Below are 21,699 nucleotides of genomic sequence, written 5' to 3'. Positions count from 1 at the left end.
TGGAGCAGGGTGACTGCTCCAAAGTTTCTACCCTATGGAAAACTTTCTTGATACACCACACAACACACACCAATCAACAAACCCAGGCAACCTGCCGCCTTCCCCAAGAAACTGACTTCCCAGGCCAGTGCCATCTGTCTCCCCTCACTTTTGGCATGAGAGGCCATCACATCAGACTCATGGGTTCTCACAGTCATAAGAATTGAGTACACTCTAGAATTTTCATTGATACCCCCATTCAATCCACCAGTCATCACCTCCAAAGCCACACCCACTCTACTGGTGGAGGTGGCTTTGCTGCTCGACAAATAGGCCATAGAACAGGTTCACAATCCCTCATCAGTGGGGTTCCACTCCCCATACTTCAGCATTCCCAAACATGACGGAGACATCCGTCCCATTCTAGATCTATGACAACTTAACAGATTCATCCTGTACCAATGTTTTCGAATGATTACTATCACAACTATCCTTGCCCTCCTACAGAGAAACACTTGGTTTGTCTCACTAGACCTCAAGGATGTGTACTACCACATCACTATCCGTCCTCATCACCATCGTTTTCTGCGTTTCAAGATTGGGAATAACACCTAGCAGTTCAGGGCTCTCCCCTTCGGCCTAGCATCGGCCCTGAGGGTATATACCAAATGCTTAGCACCAGTGGTGGTCTTCATCCAGGGACAGGGCATCTAAATCTTCCCGTATCTGGCTGACTGGCTTTTGGTGGCAGATATGGCCCAAGCCATTGTCCATGCCCTCGCCACCATGACCACCATCCTGAGCAACCTAGGCCTCCTAATCAACTATGAAAAATCCAAGCTGGTATCCACCAAATGCAGAGAGTTCCTGCATCTCCTGTTTGATTCTACCCAGGCCATGCTCTACCCATACCAGAATGCAGAATCGAATCACTTCTAGTTCTGGCGGCCCATGTGCTCCACCGTCATTGTCTCAGAGCCCGGGTCATCCAGCAACTCTTAGGCTATATGGCGTCTATGACACATGTTCTCCACGTCCGACTTTGTTCCAGGATGCTTCAAAGTTGGTTCAGAAGTCGACCTCTTCGCATCCCACCTGAATGCCCAGTGCCCACACTACTTCTTCAGAACAGGTCGGGGACTCTGCTTACTAGGTGACACCTCCGCCACAACCTGGGTGGGTCGGATAGCATACCTGTTTCCCCCCATTTCTCTTCTACTTCGGGTGCTATGTAAGATTCAGCATGACCAGGTAAACTGCATTTTGATCACCCCTTGGTGGCCCAGGAGGCCCTGGTTTCCCTGTCTTCTGCACTTCTCAGCAGGCAACCACTTTCACTTGCCTCTGATTCCTTATCTACTCACCCAACAGACAGATCAGCTTCTATACCCAGACCTGCACAAACTCCACCTCACTGCATGGTGGATATCACCTGCTTTCCTCAGCTCTTGCAATGAGTTCTCCCCGCTGCCAAGAAACTTGCAACCATAAAGTCATACCAACATAAATGGAAATGCTTCCTTACCTTTCTTGAATCCAAGAACATGAACCCCAAGGAGGTCTCTGCTGAGCATGTTTGTACTTACCTCCTTTCATTAAAAGAACCAGGCCTCAAGTTTTCCTCCTTAAGGGAACACCTGGCGGCTATAGTGGCACACGTCCTGCCCTCCTCCATGTCTTTCTTCAAGGACCCTGTAATCAAGAACTTCCTCAAGAGTTTAGCCCACCTCTGCCCTGATGCTCCATCATATCTCCACCTTAGGATCTTTCTCTAGTACTTATCTGTCTCATGAGACATCCCTTCAAACCCTTGCAGATGATCTCTCTGGACTTCCTCTCATGCAAGGTAGACTTCTTAGTAGCTATTGTTGGAGCTAGAACCCTGGCAGCATCAGCTCTCAGCTGCAATGCCTCATAATGACCACTGGGATAGTTTTAGAGTCATGGATAAAAGTGCTGGACTCCTCCCCTCTTTGTTCTCTCAGTGTCTGTCTCCATCTCGCTGTTGTGAACCAAGCCTGATTTGTGTACTAGATATGCTCAGGAGCTCGCATATGAAATTAGGCTGGCTTCATCAGTGTCACAAAGTTACCATTTCTTTTATACGGTGACCATGTATAGTCTGGGTGCAAGGAAGAAAGGAGATCAGAGCAATCCTAAATGATTCAATGGGCTTTGAGTATAAAAGAATAACAACATCAATCTAACTGAGCAGGAAACAGAACAATCTATCAGTATTACTAACAATATTTCAACCCTAGCCAGCAACAACATTCACCCAGTGTTCCTAACTAACATATGTGTGTGTATTAAATCTTCCTAGAGCCTAATATAATTCAGATATAGATGGGAAAAGGGAGGGGGGTCATAAGGAAGGTTGAGGAGTGGCATGGGTTGGGGAGATCAGGAATTAGTAGAGGGAAGAGGGGAAAGGAGAAGGGGAAAGGATGGAGGGATCCAAGGCTTGTGGAGCAGCATATTACCAGGGTCAGAGGCTTGAGAAGGGTGGGGCTTTCAGCTGAAGGAGAGAGGCTGTAGCTGGAGACAGGAGCTTGGGAGCGATGGTCAAGCAGGCAGTTTGCTCAGAGTGAGGCAGCGAGTGAGAGCACCATGGCTGGGGAAGTCTTGACTTCTCACTGCACAGCAGAAGTCACAGACAGTTCCTGTCCATGGACAGAGTTCCTGCTTGTTGCCCCACGGCTTAGCAGCAAACTCCGGGATGGCTCTTGAGCAAGTATGCTTGTTAGGCAAGATTGCTTGGGAGTATCATGGCTGGGGAGTCTTGACTTCTCACTGCGCAGCAGAAGTCACAAACAGTCCCTTCTCCCTAGAAAGAGTTCCCGCCTCTAGCCCCACAGCTTTGGCAGCAAACCCTTGTATTACTCATGAGCAAGTCTTGCTTGTAGGCAAAAGATTGCTAGCTCTCTGGCTTGCTCCATTTTTGTCGTTGCTTCTCCCTTTGATCTCCATAGAGTCCATTCAAAATGTCCTCATCCTTCTTGGGTCCCAAAAAGGTGACAATTTGCTGTTACCTTCCGGATATTATCTTTTAATTATTCAGGATATTAGCTCAGTCCAGGGAGATCTGAATCCCATCTTCTGTTAGCTGCTATTTAGAGGAGGGGACATTCTATTTTGCCCAAAGCAAATCTGCATTTCTGAGCTGCAAATGGGCATCTTCTCTTGTCCCCAGATTTCTGGTGCCTGGTCCCGGAAGGTGTTAAAAGTCAGGAGTTAGTGAAAGAATTAGCTCTATTTGTGTGATACAGCAATTAAATTACTTCTTGTGTACATCTATCTAGTGTGTAATTATAACAGAAGAATATTTAAAGTAACATCAAAAAGGGTACATCTGTGAGGCAAGTTAATCAATACATTTGACTAAGGCAGAAACATCCTGTCAGTGAGGTAAGGGGATTATTGGAGAGTGAGTTAATTTCAGCAGTGTGAGACTGGTAATCAAGCAAGACCCATTGTGTCTCTTGTGAGTTCCACAAACACTAATAAACAATGCTAGATTGCCCCTGCCTTCACAAATCATTTACCAGGCAGTCATGAGATCTGGGTGTTATGTACTGGTTAGGTCATCTGAATTCAGGCATTAACTGATTCCTTAATAAAATGGAATCAGACACAGGCCTGAATTCGATATAATTCTGGGTTAGTACCTCTGGGTCTAATGTTGGGGTTAGGGTGTCTCCAACATCGCCAGAGAAGGATGGGTGTTTTGGTCTCTCTCTTCAGCCATGAGCTACAGCTGAGATTAAGGTGCAGGGTTTTTCACGTTTGTTTGTAACCTTTTGTTTAAATAAATCCTTGTTGTTCTTAAGACTTAAAGAACTGTCTCCAGACCTCTTATTTGACTGAATTCTCCCCAAACTGGCTTTGCTCTGCTATTTGGGGACTTGAACTGCCATCCTTCCCCTACAGCTATAACATATGCCAGGATGAGCAAACTACAAGCCCTGCGGGTGGACTCTCCTTATCTCGTCTTTCACAAGGACATTATGGTGCTCTGTCCGGACATCCCTGTCTTTTACCCAAGGTCATCTCCTGTTTTCATCGATCTCAGCCACTTACCTTGCCAGTCTTCTTTCCCAAACCTGTAGACAATGCACAAAGGCATCTTCATACACTTTATGTCTGCCGGGCCCTTCGTTCCACCTAGTCTCTCTTCGTTACACATTCTGGCCCCAACAAGGCTGCCAGGACTTCTGCCCAATCAGTATCCAGGTGGATAGTTGAGACTGTAACCTTATGCTACCAACTTACCAAGAAAGACTTACTACCTGCGTTGTGGGATTGGCTTGTCCTTCCGGGTGATAAGCTACATGTGGGGAGGTAAGTAGGGCTTCTGAAGGGTATGCACTACCCTTTCTTCCAGTGGCTTTTTGTGTGTGTGCATTGTTCAGTGCTCGCCACTTGGCACATGTATGGGCCCAAGGCTGGTTTCAGGTGGGGTGGGGCAGAGCGGGGGCTTGGCAGTACAGAGGAAGAGGCAAGAGGGGAATTGCTCAGCCAGCATCTGAAGGACACCAGGTTTAACTTAAATGGATGCGCTGCCTGTGAAGGGGCCAATCCATCGTGGGCTATTATATCCCAGATGTCACAGCACCTGAGTCCGGTGGATGGCGTGCTGACAAGGCTATGGCCCTTACACCTGATAAGGATATAGGCCTCATCTGGGTGGGTGCAGGAGGAGGCCTGAGTACAGGTTCCAGTTACAGATAGCACCCCCCCCCCCGAGAGGAGCTAGGAAAGGGTACACCTGAGGACAGGTGCCAATCCCTGTAAACTGGACCCCCTGGAATCTGAAACCAATTTCGAGCCAAAGTGGCATATGAAACATGAACTGAATGGAGTGAAGAGAACCACTACTGCCTGGATTTGCTTAACTGTTAATAGTAAATGTGTTGGAAGCAATCTCGATCTGTGTTGGAAGCAATCTCGATCTGTTGCTTCATGAAACAGGCCTCTCAGGGACAGAGGCTAAAGAACGGAGTCATATAGAAGTGACGAGATGATGATCTAAACTTTCAGGGGAAATTAAAACTAGCAAATCACCTGGGCCGTATGGCACCTATCCAAGAGTCCTTAAAGAAACCAAATGTGAAAACGCCGACCACCTTGAAAGATATATAACTTACCCCTACAATCAGGCTCTGTACCGGAGGACTGGAAATTAGCCAGTGTAACACCAGTTTTCAAAAGGGATCCAGGGGCAACTCAGGGAATTACAGGCTTGCTTGCTTAATGTGTGTTGTGGACAAATCGATTGAAAGCATTCTCAAGGATAAAACTGTAAAGCACATAGAAGAACAGCCTTGCTTGGGGAGAACCAGCATGGCTTCTGCAAAGGTAAATCTTGCCTCACCAATCTAAAAAAAGACATTGTGGAACTGGAAATGGTGCAGAAGAGGGCAAGCAAGATGATCCGGGGCCTAGAGCATCTTCCTTATGAGGAAAGGCTACAACATCTTGGGCTTTTTAAGTTAGAAAAAAGTAGACTGCGGGGTAACATGATAGAGGTTTATAGAATCATGCATAGTGTAGAGAAAGTTGATAGAGAGACATTCTTCTCCCGCTCGCATAACACTGAACTAGGGGTTATCCCATGAAATTGATTGCCAATAAATTTAGGACCAATAAAAGGAAGTACTTTTTCACACAACACATAATCAACTTGTGGAATTCTCTGCACAAGATGTGGTGACAGCCCACAACTTGGATGACTTTAAGAGGGGTTTGGATAACTTCATGGAGGAGAGGTCTATCATTGACTACTAGCTGGAGGGCTATAAGCCACCTCCAGCCTCAAAGGCAGGATGCCTCTGAGTACCAGTTGAAGGGGAGTAACAGCAAGAGGGAGGGCATGCCCTCAGCTCCTGCCTGTTGGCTTTTAGCAGCATCTGGTGGGCCACAGTGTGAAACAGGATGCTGGACTAGATGGGCCTTGGGCCTGATCCAGCAGGGTTGTTCTTATGAACTCCAACTACTTCTCTGGGGTCTCTGATGTGGAGCTACTCATCTAAGGAGAGGCGGTACTAGCATAGTTACTTTTTAGTTTTCCATAGGGGTTCTGCTTTTTAGGGATGTGCGAATCGATTCGGGCACAAATCTATTTGTAATCAAATTAGCTGATTTGGGCAATTTGGAGATAGAACAAATCACCCCTGTGGTCCATTGGCTAGATTTGGGTCCAAATCAAATTGCATCAGAATTGATTCAAATGAATTTGACATTCAAATTCCTCCTATTATTTTCCCCAGATTCCCAGCTCTCATTTTTTTTTAATTAAAAAAAAAGCTAAGCTCTAGCCCATGTAGAAGTGGAGTTATGGAACAAAATGTGTGGACAATATTTTTCAAGTGTTTGGATTCTTTGGTATATAATAATTTTTCCTCAATGAATCCCTATGACGATTCATTACACACCTTCATTTCTTCTATTCTTATTTACTGTCTTTGGACAGTGCCAATTGACAACTGCCATGTTCCAACTACACCCCCCTCCAACCCGCAAGGCAGTGGGGTACTACTCACTTTATGTTCTAAGGGTTCTTTCCCAAGTGTTTAGCCTCTTTGGTGTCTAATAACCATTTCCTCATAATGAATCCCTGTCAGGATTCATTACACACCAAAGAATCTAAACACCTCAAAAATTCCTAAAATATAAACTGAGTACCCAGTGGGTTGGGGGGTAGTTGGCACATGGGATGCTACTTCCCCATCCCCACCTGCAAAGCAGTGGAATCAAAATGAACAGAAGAAATGAGGGTGTGTAATGAATACACTAAAGAATCTAAACACTTCAAAAAATCCTAAAAAATAAACTGAATACCCCAGTGTGTGTGTGTGTAGTTGACACATGGCAGTTCATGGTTGGCACTGTCCAATGACAGTCAAAATGAACAGAAGGAACGATGGTGTGCAATGAATCCTCATAGTGATTCATTATGTGGAAAAGTTATACACCAAAGAATCCAAACACTTGAAAAATACTATTTGCACATTTTGCTCCATAACTCCACTTCTACAAGTGCTAGAGCTTAGCTTTTAAAAAAAATTAAAGCTGTGAGTCCATGTTAGGGTTAGGATAGGGCAACTTCAAATCCCCTTTATTTCCTATGGTGGAAATATACGAAATCAGTAAAAATATATAATTCATTAAAAATCATCCAAGTTCCACTGCCTTGAAATTTGGGTGGTAGGTGGCACCCATAGGGATCTACCTACCAACCCAATTTGGTGCCCCTAGGACCTTTATAAGTGGTATGAATCTGTCCAAGTCAAATCCAATCCAATCCAAATCAAATTGGGAGTGATTGGGGGGGGGCATATTTGGGCACAAAACAAATCAGGGTGATTTGATTTGGGCACAAATTGAACTGAAAAAATCAATTCATGCACATCCCTACTACTTTTTCCCAGTTCAGACCTGTAAAATTGCTGGACTTTTCCAAGAGCAGTCAAGATTCTCGGGCCATGCCTAACTCAGTCATGGAGCATCTGTTTTGCCTGCAGAAGGCCCTAGATAAGATGTGTCAAACTCAATTGGATGGTAGGCAGGATTTTATTTTTTTATTATTTATATTATCATTATATTATTTTAATGCACTTCCAGGGGGCTGCACAAAAATAAATAAAAACAAAATTTTACAAGTTACTTCTTCCGCCTCCACGGCTGCTCCGCTTGTCTCACCTTCTGTTGCCTCGCACTGCCTTTGCCTTCCTCTTTCACTCCCTCCCCCTCCACTCACTGGTGCTGGGAGAAGGCACCTTGTGTTGCCTTCTGCCTCCCTCCCTCTTTGTCTCATTCTTTTCCTTCCTCCTGTCCCTTGCCCTCCACTCACTTGTGGTTGGAGAGAGTGTCTCGCACCACCTTTTGCGGGGAGAGAAATACCAGCAGCAGAAATGATGGGAGCAAGCAAGCTGCAGCCAATGGGGAGAAATGCCACTGGTTTAGCACCGGTGGGTGGGTCGGGGAGCAACACAGTGGTGGCTCAGCTTGCTAGTCTCTGCTCAGAGGCCAGACAATTGAGCTCAGGGGCCTGAACCAGCCCACAGGCCTTGTGTTATACACCCCTGCCCTAGATTAAATACCTGCTATTTCCAGATAGAGCTGGGAAAGACCCCTGCATGAAACCTTGGAGAAGCTGCTGCCAGTCAGTGTAGAAAATACTGAGCTAGATGGACCAATGATCTGACTTGGTATGAGGCAGCTGCTTGTGCATTACCATGGTGTGGCATTACATCTGAATGTATTCTTAGTGCCTGAATTGCAATCAATAGGCATAATTGATTGGACTACTCTTGATTGGAGTACTACAATGTGCTCTACCTGGGGGTTGCCTTTGAAGATGACTCGGAAGCTTCAGCTGACCCAAAATGCTGTGGCCTGGCTGCTTATGGGCAGCAGAAAATATGATCATATTTCACCTTTGCTGACATTGCTGCATTGGCTTCCAGTTCACTTCTGGGTCCAATTCAAGGTGCTGGTTACCACCTATAAAACCCTTCAGAGTTTGGCACCTGTGTACCTTCAGGACCACCTCTCCCATCCAACTTTGACACACCCTGTGTGAAGTCGTCTCAGGTGGGCTTTCTCAGAGTTCCGGGCTCAGGGGAGGTACCTAGGGCCTGTGCTCGTGGGAGGCCCTTCTCTGTTGCAGACCCCTCCTTATGGAATGCTCTGCCTCCTGAGAGTCATAATGCCCCCTCCCTTCTGTCCTTCAAGAAGCTCCTGCCAGGCTTTTGGCTCCAGGCTCCTGCTAACTGGGCAAAGAGGCACCTTTTACCGTGGTGATTCTCTTTATTTAGCAGGGGGAGAGTAACTGGCCCTATCCACCTCCAGCACAGTACTTCCAGTGACTGTTGCTGGTGTCTATCTTATGTTTCTTTTTAGAAAGTGAGCCCTTTGGGGACAGGGAGCCATCTTTTTTGTTTGTTTGTTTGTTATTTCTCTGTGTAAACCGCCCTGAACCATTTTTGGAAGGGCGGTATAGAAATCGAATAATAATAATAATATTTATTTATTTATTTATTTATTTATTTATTTATTTATTTATTTATTTATTTATTTATTGTTTTAAACGTGTGTGTGTTGGGGAGTGGGTTCTTGTTCTTTTTTTCATTTCCTTTCCCTCCCCCCACCCAATCCTTCTTCTCTGGTCTTCGTGGTTGTTTTAATTTATGTAAACTGCCTCAAGTCTAAGGAAGTCAGGCGGTCAATAAATTTGCTAAATAAATAAATAATCTAGAGACAGTAAAATGCTCAAGTTTGCTGTTTTCTATATTACTTCTGTGTAACAACTAATGAGATGCTAATAAGATTAGTGGGTCCTGACAGAATATGTGACTGTCACTGCTGATAAAATATTAAGCAGCAACATTCTGTACTAGCGACAGATTTTTGATGAAATGTTTACTGTCACAGTTCAGTTTGATTTTTTGACCAATTTCACCAGTATGAAAAGGGCATATAGAAAAGAATTGACCCAAGTTCTTGTTGACAGAGGCTCTAGCCCACTTCACATGTTATTAAATGCAGCGGTGTTTGCGGTTACAGCACTGAAAGTTCTGTCCCGGCGCTAGGAAGTTCCATCCTGGTGCTGTCTCCTGGACCTCGCAGCTCACCTTTACAGTGGCATTGGTGTGAAAAGGCACCCGCTGTAACTGTGATGGCTGCTGCTTCTGTGGTGGCAGCCTTGGGTGCCCTAGTTCACAAGCTCTGACTGGTTAGTACCAAACATCATGGCTTTTGTACCGTGCTTGATTTCTTTAAATACAGAGTTCTCTTTGGCATCAGTCTGGTGCCACAGAAACCAATAAATTAAAAGCCTGGCTCTTAATAATAAGAAATGCCTTGCTTCCTGCTACGACAGAGTTGACTGTGTTAAGCACACTGTAAGCATATCATGTAGCCATGTAGCTGAGTTGGGTCATACAGCTAGTATATGAAACAGTTATATTCTGTGCTAATATTTAGACATGCTTAAACTGCTTTTCCTCCTAAAGTTTAATAGGTAAATTAGAACTTCCAAGCTATATCCCGTATTTTGGCTTGATTTTTAACAGCATGTCTTCTGCTATGTTATTTGCAAAAGGTTGCTTTTTCAAGTTTCATTGCTTTGGACAAGGAAATATTTGCTTTATTGTGCTCATAGAGATACGAGTTCTTTCGGTACAGACCATGGTGGAAATATTACATTAGACTTAACATTTTATCTTTATTTGTAGAAACAATGCTGTACTATTGCTTCTTACCCTCAGGATCATAGCACTAGTGAGACCACAAGGTTCTTTTTAGTGATTCTAGATAGACAATCTAATGCATCTTGGCATATTTGAACAAAGAATGACAGCAGTGCTCATTTTGTGCTGAACTGTGTGATGAAAAAGAGAGTCTTCCTTCCCGCCTTAGGAAAAAATGATTCCCTATAGGTTAAGACAAATTAAACTTGAACTTTAAAGATGAAAAGATCCTTGTTTTAAATGGCTGCAGCATGGGTATCTTTTTTTAAAATTGTCATAATGGGGTATAAACACATTTTAACGTGTATTTTCAGCACTGATTGTATTAGAAGACAAGTTTTATAGCAGTTTATAGACTCGAGAGCTTTTCTGTATAAGACAGATTTCTTATAAAGATATAACTTTCAAATAGGAAATCATCAGGCAAGATGAATGCTCACCTGTGTGTTTTGCCATATGTATATGGTGATGTATTTATGGGTCATGCAGATGTGGCAGTGTACAGGAGAACCTCGTTATTCACGGTTTTCCATATCTGTAGGGTGTCTCATTGACACTCATTTTCAATATCTGCGGAAAAGAAAGTGTTAAAACCCATATATCTGTGGTTCCTAGAAGGCCAGAAGTGACTGCGAAGGTCACTCGCCCCACTGTCATTTTGTCTCCAGGGAACCATTTTGTGGTTCCCTTCTGTACAAAAATGGAATTTTTGATTTCTCCCCATAGTTTTTTTTTTTTTTGTGGTTTTGGGGGGCATTTTGAGGCATTCCTGGGCACACGAGGGGATTCCTGGCCACCTACAGACCCCACGGAGCATGCCACAGTAAGTGTTTGTTTTTGTTTTAAATTAGTTACTTTGCTGTTTTTTCATGTTTTTTTCTCCACTTTGGAAACTAACTTCCCTTTCCTTATACTAATAATGACTTGTTACCCGCAGTTCCGTTACTTGCGGCAGTAGGTGAGGAATGGAACCCCTGTGATTAACAAGGTTCTCCTGTACATCAGGATATACCACTGGTGCAGAATTCAAGTCAAATATATGTTGACCCATACTGTTCAGCCCTTGTGTGTTATGTGGTATATTACAGATTCTTTTGAATATATGAGCTGTACTCAAGACACTGGATCACTGTCTTAAATGTGTGATTAACTAGGTTCTATCCCTGCTTCTAAAGCAGTTATATGACCACCACAAGTTGAACTGCAGCAGAGACTGAGGCAGCCCTCATGAAAGTATCATGCAATTCACCCTATTTGGACCAAATTAGATTGTAAAGTACTATACAGGAAGCCTCGTTTTCCTTGCAGAGAATGGACTCTTAAGACAGAAGGGTCGTGAACAAATGTTATGAGGTGGAAACCAACTTTTTATGAAGTGGAAAAAGTTTTGGGTATATTTGGATGTGTACTTTGCTTGCTTTTTGCAGGCATGTTACTCCATAATATGTGCATATTTTATATCCACAGCAACAGCACCAGTGCGTACCATATTTCTGTGCATAGTCCTCACCCACGGCAGGAGCCTGCACCTGACTAGAGCTAGTCAGTGTGTGACTAGAGCTAGACACCCACTAGAGCTAGGGGTGTGTGAGCCAGCTTGGCTTCAGGCTCAGCCAAACTGGGCCCAGTCTGGTTCAGCCATTGAACCAGGCCGAGCCGGTTTATGGGCCGGCTTCAATATACTTGTAAAGGGGAATCCTTGAGGATTCCCCTTTATAAGTATACCTGAGCTGATCTGTGAGCTGGTTCTTCGAACGGGGCTGGTTCAAATTTGGACCACCCAAACTGGGTCAGCTCAATGTTAAGCCCTGTTCAAAGCAAGCCAGCTCACACATCCCTACCTAGAGCCCACAGTTCAGTAGCTTCCCTGTTATGTCAATTAGAAAGCCCATACCCAGCTGCTTCCCTGCACATTCCTCTACTGCTAGTGATTATGAACTCTATTCCCTGCACTAACTGCTTGCCGAGAAGAAAACTGGTGAGATAGCTGCTGCTTCCTACAAAGGAAAGAAGGGTGATAGAACATTTCAGATGCTTCCTCTGCCTATGTAATCCAGAGATCCTCTAAAAATTCTTCTGTTTTTCCCCAGGGAAAAGTGCTTGACAGCCAGAAACACTCTCTGTGGATGTCTTGCTAGAAAGCGTGCACCTCTTTAAGTCCCCACAAACTCCTCTTCCATTTGTAAAATTTTTTATAACCTGCGGGTTCTTGGCTGGAAAATACGGTACACCTATATATGAATCTTAGTTCTCAGTAGCTGTCTCTACAGCATGGGCATAGTTTTATTTTACTACAATTGGTCAACAAGATTTTAATTCCCACAGGGTCAAAATCTTCAGTTTCCTTCTTTTACTCATCCTTAAGTGCCCAAAATATGAGGCGACAAAATGTCCCTATACTCAGAAAAGTTTAACTTTGAAAGAGCAGGATTCAAGACTAGAATACAGATGCAGTTCATCATTTTATTACAAGCAGTGTGTGCAAGCCAGGTTCCATGGAGTTAGTGGTAAATCTTGTACATTTTTCGGACTAGGGTTTAGCGGACTTCCTTCATGTCATCAAATGCCAGAGTCTTTCATGTTTCTGCTTTACTTTCACCTTTATTGCCTCTAGTTTTGGACAACTGGAATATATATATGAAATCACAGTGTCTTTCCACCCTAGTAATTTAAAAGTAATCAATGTTATATTCTTGACAAGCAAGTCACATATTTCTGTCGATATTGTCCTTTCCAGCTGTTGATTAGGATCTGGGTGAAATAATTTCAGCAATCTCTTTTCCATCTCTCTTCAAGGATCAATATGTTTTGCAAATATGGCAATTGCTATGCTGGAACCAGCATTACCTATCTGGATGATGGAGACAATGTGTTCAAGAAAATGGCAGCTTGGTAAAGTGCATTTTTTTTTTTAAGCTATCATTTTATTTTTGATCTTGAAAATATTTGTGATAGTTGTCTCGGCACTTTTGCTAATAGACAGTAACATTATCTTTTAAAATCTGTCTCTAGCTAATTTAGTGAATGTGTGTACACATTTTATTGGCAAACTGCTTTCATAGCATTATGCTGTATGTACTACACATAATAAGGACAAAGGTGTGTGCTGCTTCATGCTATATCGACATAGTGGTTGGCTCGGTAGAGATTTGCAGAGCAAGCAACAGAGCATTCCATTGGAAGCAGACAAGAATTGCTAAAATCAGCCTTGCAAAATTGCTTTTAGCAGCATCCTCTAGAGCAGGCCTGCTCAATTTAGGCCCCCCAGCTGTTTTTGGACTGCAACTCCCATAATCCCCAGACACAGTGGCCAATAGCCAGGGATTATGGGAGTTGTAGGCCAACATCTGCAGGAGGGCCTAAGTTGAGCAGCCCTGCTCTAGAGTGAGTCTATCTATCTATCTATCTATCTATCTATCTATCTATCTATCTATCTATCTATCTATCTATCTATCTATCTTTGAAGAAGATGTAGATGGAAAGAAGACCTCTTCCTACTCAGAGGCTTGTTATCAGAACTGCTCACCTCAGCTCCTCCATGCACATAGCAGCTATGTATATGTGGAAGGCTTCTGTATTCATGGAGGGTTGGTTTTTTTGTTGCAAACTTCATTCTCCTCCATTATAGGGAGTGGCCCTTGTGTACGGTCCCTGTCTTGTGCCAAGGAACAAGGGCTGACGTCCTGACTAACAAAGCATGCACACTTCTAGGGACTGCGGAGGTACGATGAGAGCCCTTGTGCAACCCCCCTTAGTCCCCCTGCATGTGTGCAATTGTACAAGAGCCCTGAGAGTTTGGAGAACTCCCTGCACTGTGGAAGGGCTCTGAAAGATTGGAAACATGTCACACTGACCCTGCAGGGGGACTGGGGGAGTTACACAAGAGCTCCCGTTGAACCCTTGGAGTTTCTTGAAGTCTGCATGTTTCGTTAGTTGGGATGTCACAGCCACAGTCCACAAATCATGCTATTATTTTGTATCTTTGCATAGCATAACATTAAAAAAAAACCAGACTTTTTTTCTCTGATCACTACAAGAGTAACATGACTTCAGCTAGAAAATGAGGCCACCTGCTTTTAAAAATTAATCGGTTATCTCCCCACCTTTGTTTAAAAAAAACAAAACCTTCCCGACTCCACTCTTGACTTTAAATGGTAATCTGTACAAATCATGCAAAAGGTGCCATGGCAAAGCTGAAATTTTGATTCCAGATGTTTCCCAGTACCAGACACTTTGTACATGGGCATGAGGAGATGGAAACCTTGCTTCTGGGCTTTGCCTTGGCACAGCACTAGAGATGCTTGGACGTTAACAATGTAGCTCATTAACCTACTGGACACTGCAGAATGCATTTTGTAGAAATGTGGCCTATACATGTTATAGCAACACTCAAACAATTTATTTAGGTGATGTTTCTGGCATTCCTTCAGTGTAGCGCCATACCTGGAAGGTAATTCACGTTGGTTTTTGGGACCAAGAGGAGTGGTTTCTTTCTCTTTCAAGTTTTAAACCTGACATTTTTCAACATAACACCATATTGATTTAGTGCTCATAGTGTTTTAGTGTTCTATATGGCAACATAGTGCCAATCATTTTTAACAAAAGATGCTTTTAACAAAAGAACCAATATACAAGTTACATGATATCTGCTCATTACCAGGTACAATATAAAAAAAGAAGGGAGAGGGTTGGTAATACTTTCTTGAACTATAAACTACTCTGTAATATGGACAGAACACAGCACTACAAAAATGCACAAAACCGTATTGGTCTGGAAGCAGCAATGCAATTCCACTTCATACTCAAAGCGGACTGACTGGTCCTAGTACAAAGATTATGTCTAGAAGTGCCCTAGCAGTTCTAGAACACATGTGATCTCTGGAAGGGACATTAAAAATAGAATCTAAATATAGTATCAAGTTCAGTGGATGAAAAACAAATATACTTGATCAAAACTAGTACTTATGTATTACAGTTGTATGCCACTGTCCCTTTAAAGAGCTCAGGGTTGGACACTTGAGGTTTTTTCCTAGAGCATCTGTATAATAACCCTGTGATCTAAACCCAAAGACACCCATTGTGCAGCGAGATTCACAGCACAATGGGAATTTGAAAATGGGGTTCTCTGGTTTATGTCTTGCAAGCTATACACTACACCATACTGGCTTTTTCAAAATGTGACTCTCGGGATTAGTTTTTACAGCATCTGGGTCACAGCAGATTTAATTTTGGTAGGGTTAGAATCCACAGTGCCTTGCTTACAAAGCAGTCAGTGCACTATGCTATATTCCAACTGTGCTTCAAATGCTGATGAAAGGGTATTTCAAACCAGGATTTTTTTTTAGTATTTCTCCATATGTTTGATGCAGTAACGTCACATGCAATAAAGCCAAAGGGACAGCTGATTAATATGTGGCTTGGCTGGAAAACACGTTGCTTCCCAAATGACATTTTCTGAGGGTTGATACAACTGTGTGGCCACATTATGAGTGAATTATTATAGATGATTTACAAAACTGAAGTTTTAAAAGTTGTGCTGTAATTCTGAAAATATTAACTTCCAGAATTAGACTTTATCTAATTTTATCACTATATTGCTGACAGTACTCTTCACCTTAATTATTTTCTCTTAAAAATAAAATGTGGTGTGTGTGTGTGTGTGTGTGTGTATCTTTGTTTTAGACAGACACACATACACTCTTGCTTTCTCACACACACATTTATATCTGATGTTTTTTTTGGGTTTTTTTGCCAAGCATAATAATGGTTTAAAAGTGATGGATAATCTTGCTAGATCCCACAAAAGACTGGAAACGTACCGGATATTAAATTTTCTGGTTCAAGCTGTAGACTTCTATGAGATGTCTCCTAATCAAAATGGCTGTGTTTGAATTTATTAGTTTTTCTAATCCTTCACTGAAACCATTGTTGATAAGATATCTCATTCATATTTTTCAGGCATTGCTTTCATTCCAGCTAGTGTGTCTTATCTGATTGGAACTAATATTTTTGGGGTCCTTGCACACAAAATGGGACGGTATGCTGAATTTTAATGTATCTAATTCCTTGACAGAGTTATACGATATTTTCTAGTGTTTTCATGTTCTGTAAGATAGTTACTTGATGGAAAACATGCTAAGGCTTTTATGATAGAAATTAAGCTACTTCGTTTTAAAGTCCATGTTACTGCTTTAATGTTGTTAGCTGCAATACTGCCTGAGGAACGCATATGTCTAGTCTACATTCTTGATATCTAAAAAATGACATTTTTCCTTTGATAGGTGGCTTTGTGCTCTAATTGGGATGATAGTAGTGGGAATAAGCGTTTTGTGTGTGAGTAAAAGTTGATACTTCTTTATTTTAAAAAGCAAGTTTTGTTATATAATTTATTGGTAATTCTGTCCTTTTTATGTAGCAGTAAAGAAGAGATACACTGTTGGGGTTATGTCAGAATATACATTTTGTTTAAACTGAAAGCAGAAATTTGAATATGAATTCAACTCTCTGAAGGGGTACTGCAGCCATTTCACTCATCTGCTTTTATGCAATAGAGTACGGATGAGAGGCAGCAGCAAGCTTCTCTTATATTTGTATATGATAAGTGATCTGTGCCCTCTTTATTATCACAGTTTTTTAGCTTACAATCTCCCCTCATCCACAACAACATAATTGCTTTGACATTTTAGCTTCCTTTACACAGAGCCTTACTGTTTCTCTGTTCCTAGCTGTAAGCTACTTGAAAAGCTCTTGTGGGGTAAACAAGATAAAGATTGCAAGTTGTTTTTCTAAAGCAGCATAATAAACATTAAAATGATTATTTCTGTACAACCTGACCCATTTTGCCAAGCATTGAAAGTTTGTTAAAGTTTAATTAATCAAGGTTAGGTGAGAGAACTACTTTCTATATCTGAGGAGCTAATGGAATGATCTAGTTAATATATTCTGGTTTATAGTTTCATTGTGTTTTGTTTTTCTTCTAGGTTCCATTTGCGAAGAACATATATGGACTCATAGCACCAAATTTTGGAGTTGGCTTTGCGATTGGTAAGGAAAACATACTGGTTGGTATCTAGCGTCGTCCCCAAACTGATGCTTCTGAAGATAATGGCATGGAATATGGCATGGCCTGCCGGACTGTAAGAGGGAGCGGGGGAGCCGCAGAAACTGGGCAATACCACCACCTGCAAACAGGGCAGTGGTACCTCCACTCAAGCTTTCTGAGGTTCCCTCATCTCTTTGCATCTCTCACACCACATCCCATGCTGTTTGTGAGAGTTGCCAAGCCTTCAGGAGCAGCTTTCTGAGGAGGGCAAAGGAGACTGCTGCAAGGAAGAGAGGTCGACAAGATAGTTTGTGCCATGACATATGTACTCCTTTTGGATGCCTCCCATCATGTTTAGCTGGAAACTTGATTTAGAAAGGAAAAAGTGTAACTTCAGAGCTGTAAGGACAACCACATTTTGTGTTAAACAGGAGAACCTTGCTATTCACGGGGGTTCTGTTCCGGGCTGCAGCTGTGGATATGGAAACCGCGAATATTGACTCATTGGGGGTTACGGGATCACGGGGATTAGGTTTCTGGTCGGCTGGAAATTGGCCGATTTCCCCGGGTGGGGGAGCTTCTCACCGTGCTCTGCTGCTCCCCCGACTCATGCTGTGCCCCCAAATAGGCCAAAAATCAGCATTCTCCCCTTCTTTCTATTGATTAACAAACATGGGAGCCATTTTGTGGGTCTGTTGAAGAAAATTATGGCCGAAAATGACCTCTGTGGTCATTTCCAGCCACCTCCGACCCACAGATACGTGAGGTCGGCATTTTTCTCCCCCTTTTTCTCCACGTATGCCAAGGTCGGGTATCTTTCCCCCCGACTGTGGATATGTGAATCTGCGGATATCGAATCCACGAATAATGACGTCCACCTGTACTGATAAGATTATTTAGAATCTGCATTTTAAAATAAATGAGTGGTATATGTTGTATAGATTAAGACTTACTTCATGCAAAATATTTCTTAATTTCACTTTAGGTCTTCGCTACTGTTGCTTTTCTTTCAAAAAACAATGCTGTGGATTGCTTGGAAAGTACAAAAGAAGTATCCATAATTAGACCAATATACAATCCCATCCTATAATGAACTGCAATTTTTAGTTTGTATTGACAGCAGTGAAATTTAAAGTGTATTTTTATGGTTTAGGAACTGGAAGATGATGTAAATTTACCTGGCATTTTCTATTAAAAATACAGAAGCCTTTTATTTAATAGGTGTAGAAATTTCAGTGATTACCATACAGGATTAATAATAATAATAATAACTATTATAATTATAATTAAGAATTATTAATTATTATAGTTGTTATACTTTGATAAATTACCTTATGCTGTTTTTAATTACAAAGAAAAACATCACTTACAAATAACTGAATATATCACAAAATCACTACTTTTTAACCTATCACAAGTGTTTGAGCTCTACCTGCATAGGTAAGTGGCAGCAGGAGATACTTTTTGAGGGTTCTGGCTATAAATATTAGGCCTGTGCAGATCAGTAAAATTGGAATTCTGATGTCTGCATTCCCTGGCCCCACCACCAGGAGGAGTCTCCACCAAAGGGAGACTTCTCCCTTTTGAGAAGTCCTGTACGAAACTCCAGTCCCTAGAAGCTTGGACACTTTTCCAGCAGTGTTCAGGCTTCCCGGAGGCAGTTCTGTTCTCCTTGCCCACCCCTGCCCCGAACACCCGATCATGTTTGTGCTAGTGCTGGGTGGCGAATTAAAGAGCCCCTCACCACCAGAACACTAGCTCGGGCATTTGTCCCACAATCTAATGCCTCCTGGTGGTGGGGCCAGGCAATTCCAATGTTGAAATTCCAACTGTACTGACCTGAAAAGGCCTAAAAAATATGAAATGGATTAGTTTCCCTTCTGTCTGAAAGATATTCCAGAGAAGAGTCAATTTGTATTATTCTGTTGTGAAGGGATTTTACTTAGAAAGGTGCAAGCAGGAGTATGCTGGGGTGCCTAAATAACCCCTGCTAACTGAGCAGAGGCACCTTTGAAAGTGGTGGCTCGTTTATAATTAGCACTGGAAGAGCAACTATCCCTATGCAATGTCAGTCTAGCATCTTCCAGTACCTGTTGCGAGACCTTGTGTTTTGTTTTGAACTGGGAGCCCTTTGGCGATGGAACCATCTCCTCCTCCTCGTCCCACTCCGTTGTCGTCGTCTTAATAATAATAATAATAATAATAAATAATAATAATAATATTTTCTATGTAAACAGTTTATAAAACCTTTGTCAAAATGTAGCATACAAATACAGGTGAAACTCGGAAAATTAGAATATCGTGCAAAAGTCCATTAATTTCAGTAATGCAAATTAAAAGGTGAAACTGATATATGAGACAGACGCATTACGTGCAAAGCGAGATAAGTCAAGCCTTAATTTGTTATAATTGTGATGATCATGGCGTACAGCTCATGAAAACCCCAAATCCACAATCCCAGAAAATTAGAATATTACATGGAACCAAGAAGACAAGGATTGAAGAATAGAACAATATCGGACCTCTGAAAAGTATACAGTGTACTGTGCTTGATTGGCCAGCAAACTCGCCTGACCTGACCCCATAGAGAATCTATGGGGCATTGCCAAGAGAAGGATGAGAGACATGAGACCAAACAATGCAGAATTGCTGAAGGCCGCTAATGAAGCATCCTGGTCTTCCATAATACCTCATCAGTGCCACAGGCTGATAGCATCCATGCCACGCCGCATTGAGGCAGTAATTGCTGCAAAAGGGGCCCAAACCAAGTACTGAATACATATGCATGCTTCTACTTTTCAGAGGTCCGATATTGTTCTATTCTTCAATCCTTGTCTTCTTGGTTCCATGTAATATTCTAATTTTCTGGGATTGTGGATTTGGGGTTTTCATGAGCTGTACGCCATGATCATCACAATTATCACAAATTAAGGCTTGACTTATCTCGCTTTGCATGTAATGCGTCTGTCTCATATATCAGTTTCACCTTTTAATTTGCATTACTGAAATTAATGGACTTTTGCACGATATTCTAATTTTCCGAGTTTCACCTGTATATAAATGAAATGCTGGGATCTTATGCAAGAGCATAGATCCTTAAAGTAACACATTCACACTTTGGGAGCACTACTTACATTGGAAATAATATAAGTAGTGCTTCAGAAGTGCAGGCAAACTACTTTAAGTACTGGTGCTTTCCTGCAAGATCCTAGCACTTCCTTAGGAATCCACAGCAGTGTGGGTAGCTCATAAGTGCTACATTAGGTGAGCTGCAGAACATGAGGGCCAGTAATAATAATATCTAATGCATTTGCTATATAAATTCAGCATGGTAGCAGAGTAGAAAATTAATTAAACCAAATATGAACTTTTGGATATAAAGATAGTGTAAAAAATTAAATTTGAAATTGAAGTAATAAACTGGATCAAGACTGAGAAAAGGTGTACTTTACTCATAGTTCATAATGTAAGTTTAAAAAAACACAACCAACCCAATATGCTAACTTTAACAAACAATTATTATAATATTATCAGTGCATTCAATCTGCATGCTTTTAAGTTTTATTAGAAAATGAGGAAGAAGAAAAATGCAAGGTTTTTGATAAGTCTTTTTGTTGTTTAGGAATGGTGGATTCTTCAATGATGCCAATTATGGGTCACCTCGTTGATCTGCGTCATGTTTCAGTATATGGGAGTGTTTATGCAATTGCAGATGTTGCATTTTGCATGGGGTTTGCTTTAGGTAAGATGTTGGTTTTATTACATTTGAAATGCATCTAACTTTACAATTTAAAAAGAACACACACACACCTTGGAGCAAATGTGAGCAGTGCCAACTGCCTGGTAAGCTTAAAAAATGAGTGTGGGTCTGCTGCATGGACCAGGCGACATGGTGGCTGACAAACAGACTAACAAAGTGTGGGTGCTTAGCGAGAAGAGCTGGTGCTGCTGAAGGTTTGAACTAATACAGCATTGGCAATGTGGGGGGCAGGGATTTTGATGACCTCCCTTTTGCCCATAAGTGCTCTGTGACACCTGAAACTGTGTCTCTGAGGGTCATACAGTGTTCAGGGGCATATTTCTGGGGGGCACAGAGTGCTTTTGGGGGGAAGGGTGATGCTTGAAATTTAACCTTCTTATATGCAAGTGCCAGTGCTGCGTGAACCAAGAACTCAGCAGCAGCACCTGGACTTTGTCACTGCAGAAAAAGGAGGAGGGCTGAGATTGATATTTGCATTCAAATATTTGTAAAATCCTTTAATTAAAATCCTTTAAGCCTTAGCTGGGGTGGGGACAGGCTGGAGCAGGCCTGGCCCCTCCCCTTGCCCCATAATTTTTTTAAAAAACAAACTAACACTTTTTAAATAACTGAATTTTGCTTGCACTCAGGACTGTCAAAATGCTGATAGTGACTGGGAGTTTTAG

General features: G+C 42.1%; 1 protein-coding gene across 4 annotated transcripts in view; it reads left to right on the top strand.

Annotated features, from left to right (window-relative positions):
- The window catches only part of SLC18A2 (solute carrier family 18 member A2), a 68,825-nt gene that overhangs the window by 37,576 nt on the left and 9,550 nt on the right, over positions 1-21,699 (top strand). For all 4 annotated transcript variants that reach the window (XM_053309481.1, XM_053309480.1, XM_053309482.1 and 1 more), the window contains 5 exons: positions 13,029-13,124; positions 16,191-16,269; positions 16,514-16,565; positions 17,213-17,276; positions 20,897-21,016. In XM_053309481.1, coding sequence (XP_053165456.1) covers positions 13,029-13,124; positions 16,191-16,269; positions 16,514-16,565; positions 17,213-17,276; positions 20,897-21,016 — 411 coding nt within the window. The remainder of the gene's footprint in view (positions 1-13,028; positions 13,125-16,190; positions 16,270-16,513; positions 16,566-17,212; positions 17,277-20,896; positions 21,017-21,699) is intronic.

The sequence above is a fragment of the Hemicordylus capensis genome, chromosome 3 (genome assembly GCF_027244095.1).
Source record: "Hemicordylus capensis ecotype Gifberg chromosome 3, rHemCap1.1.pri, whole genome shotgun sequence".
NCBI classification, from domain to species: Eukaryota; Metazoa; Chordata; class Lepidosauria; order Squamata; family Cordylidae; genus Hemicordylus; species Hemicordylus capensis.
This window is presented reverse-complemented; position numbering and strand designations above follow the sequence as displayed.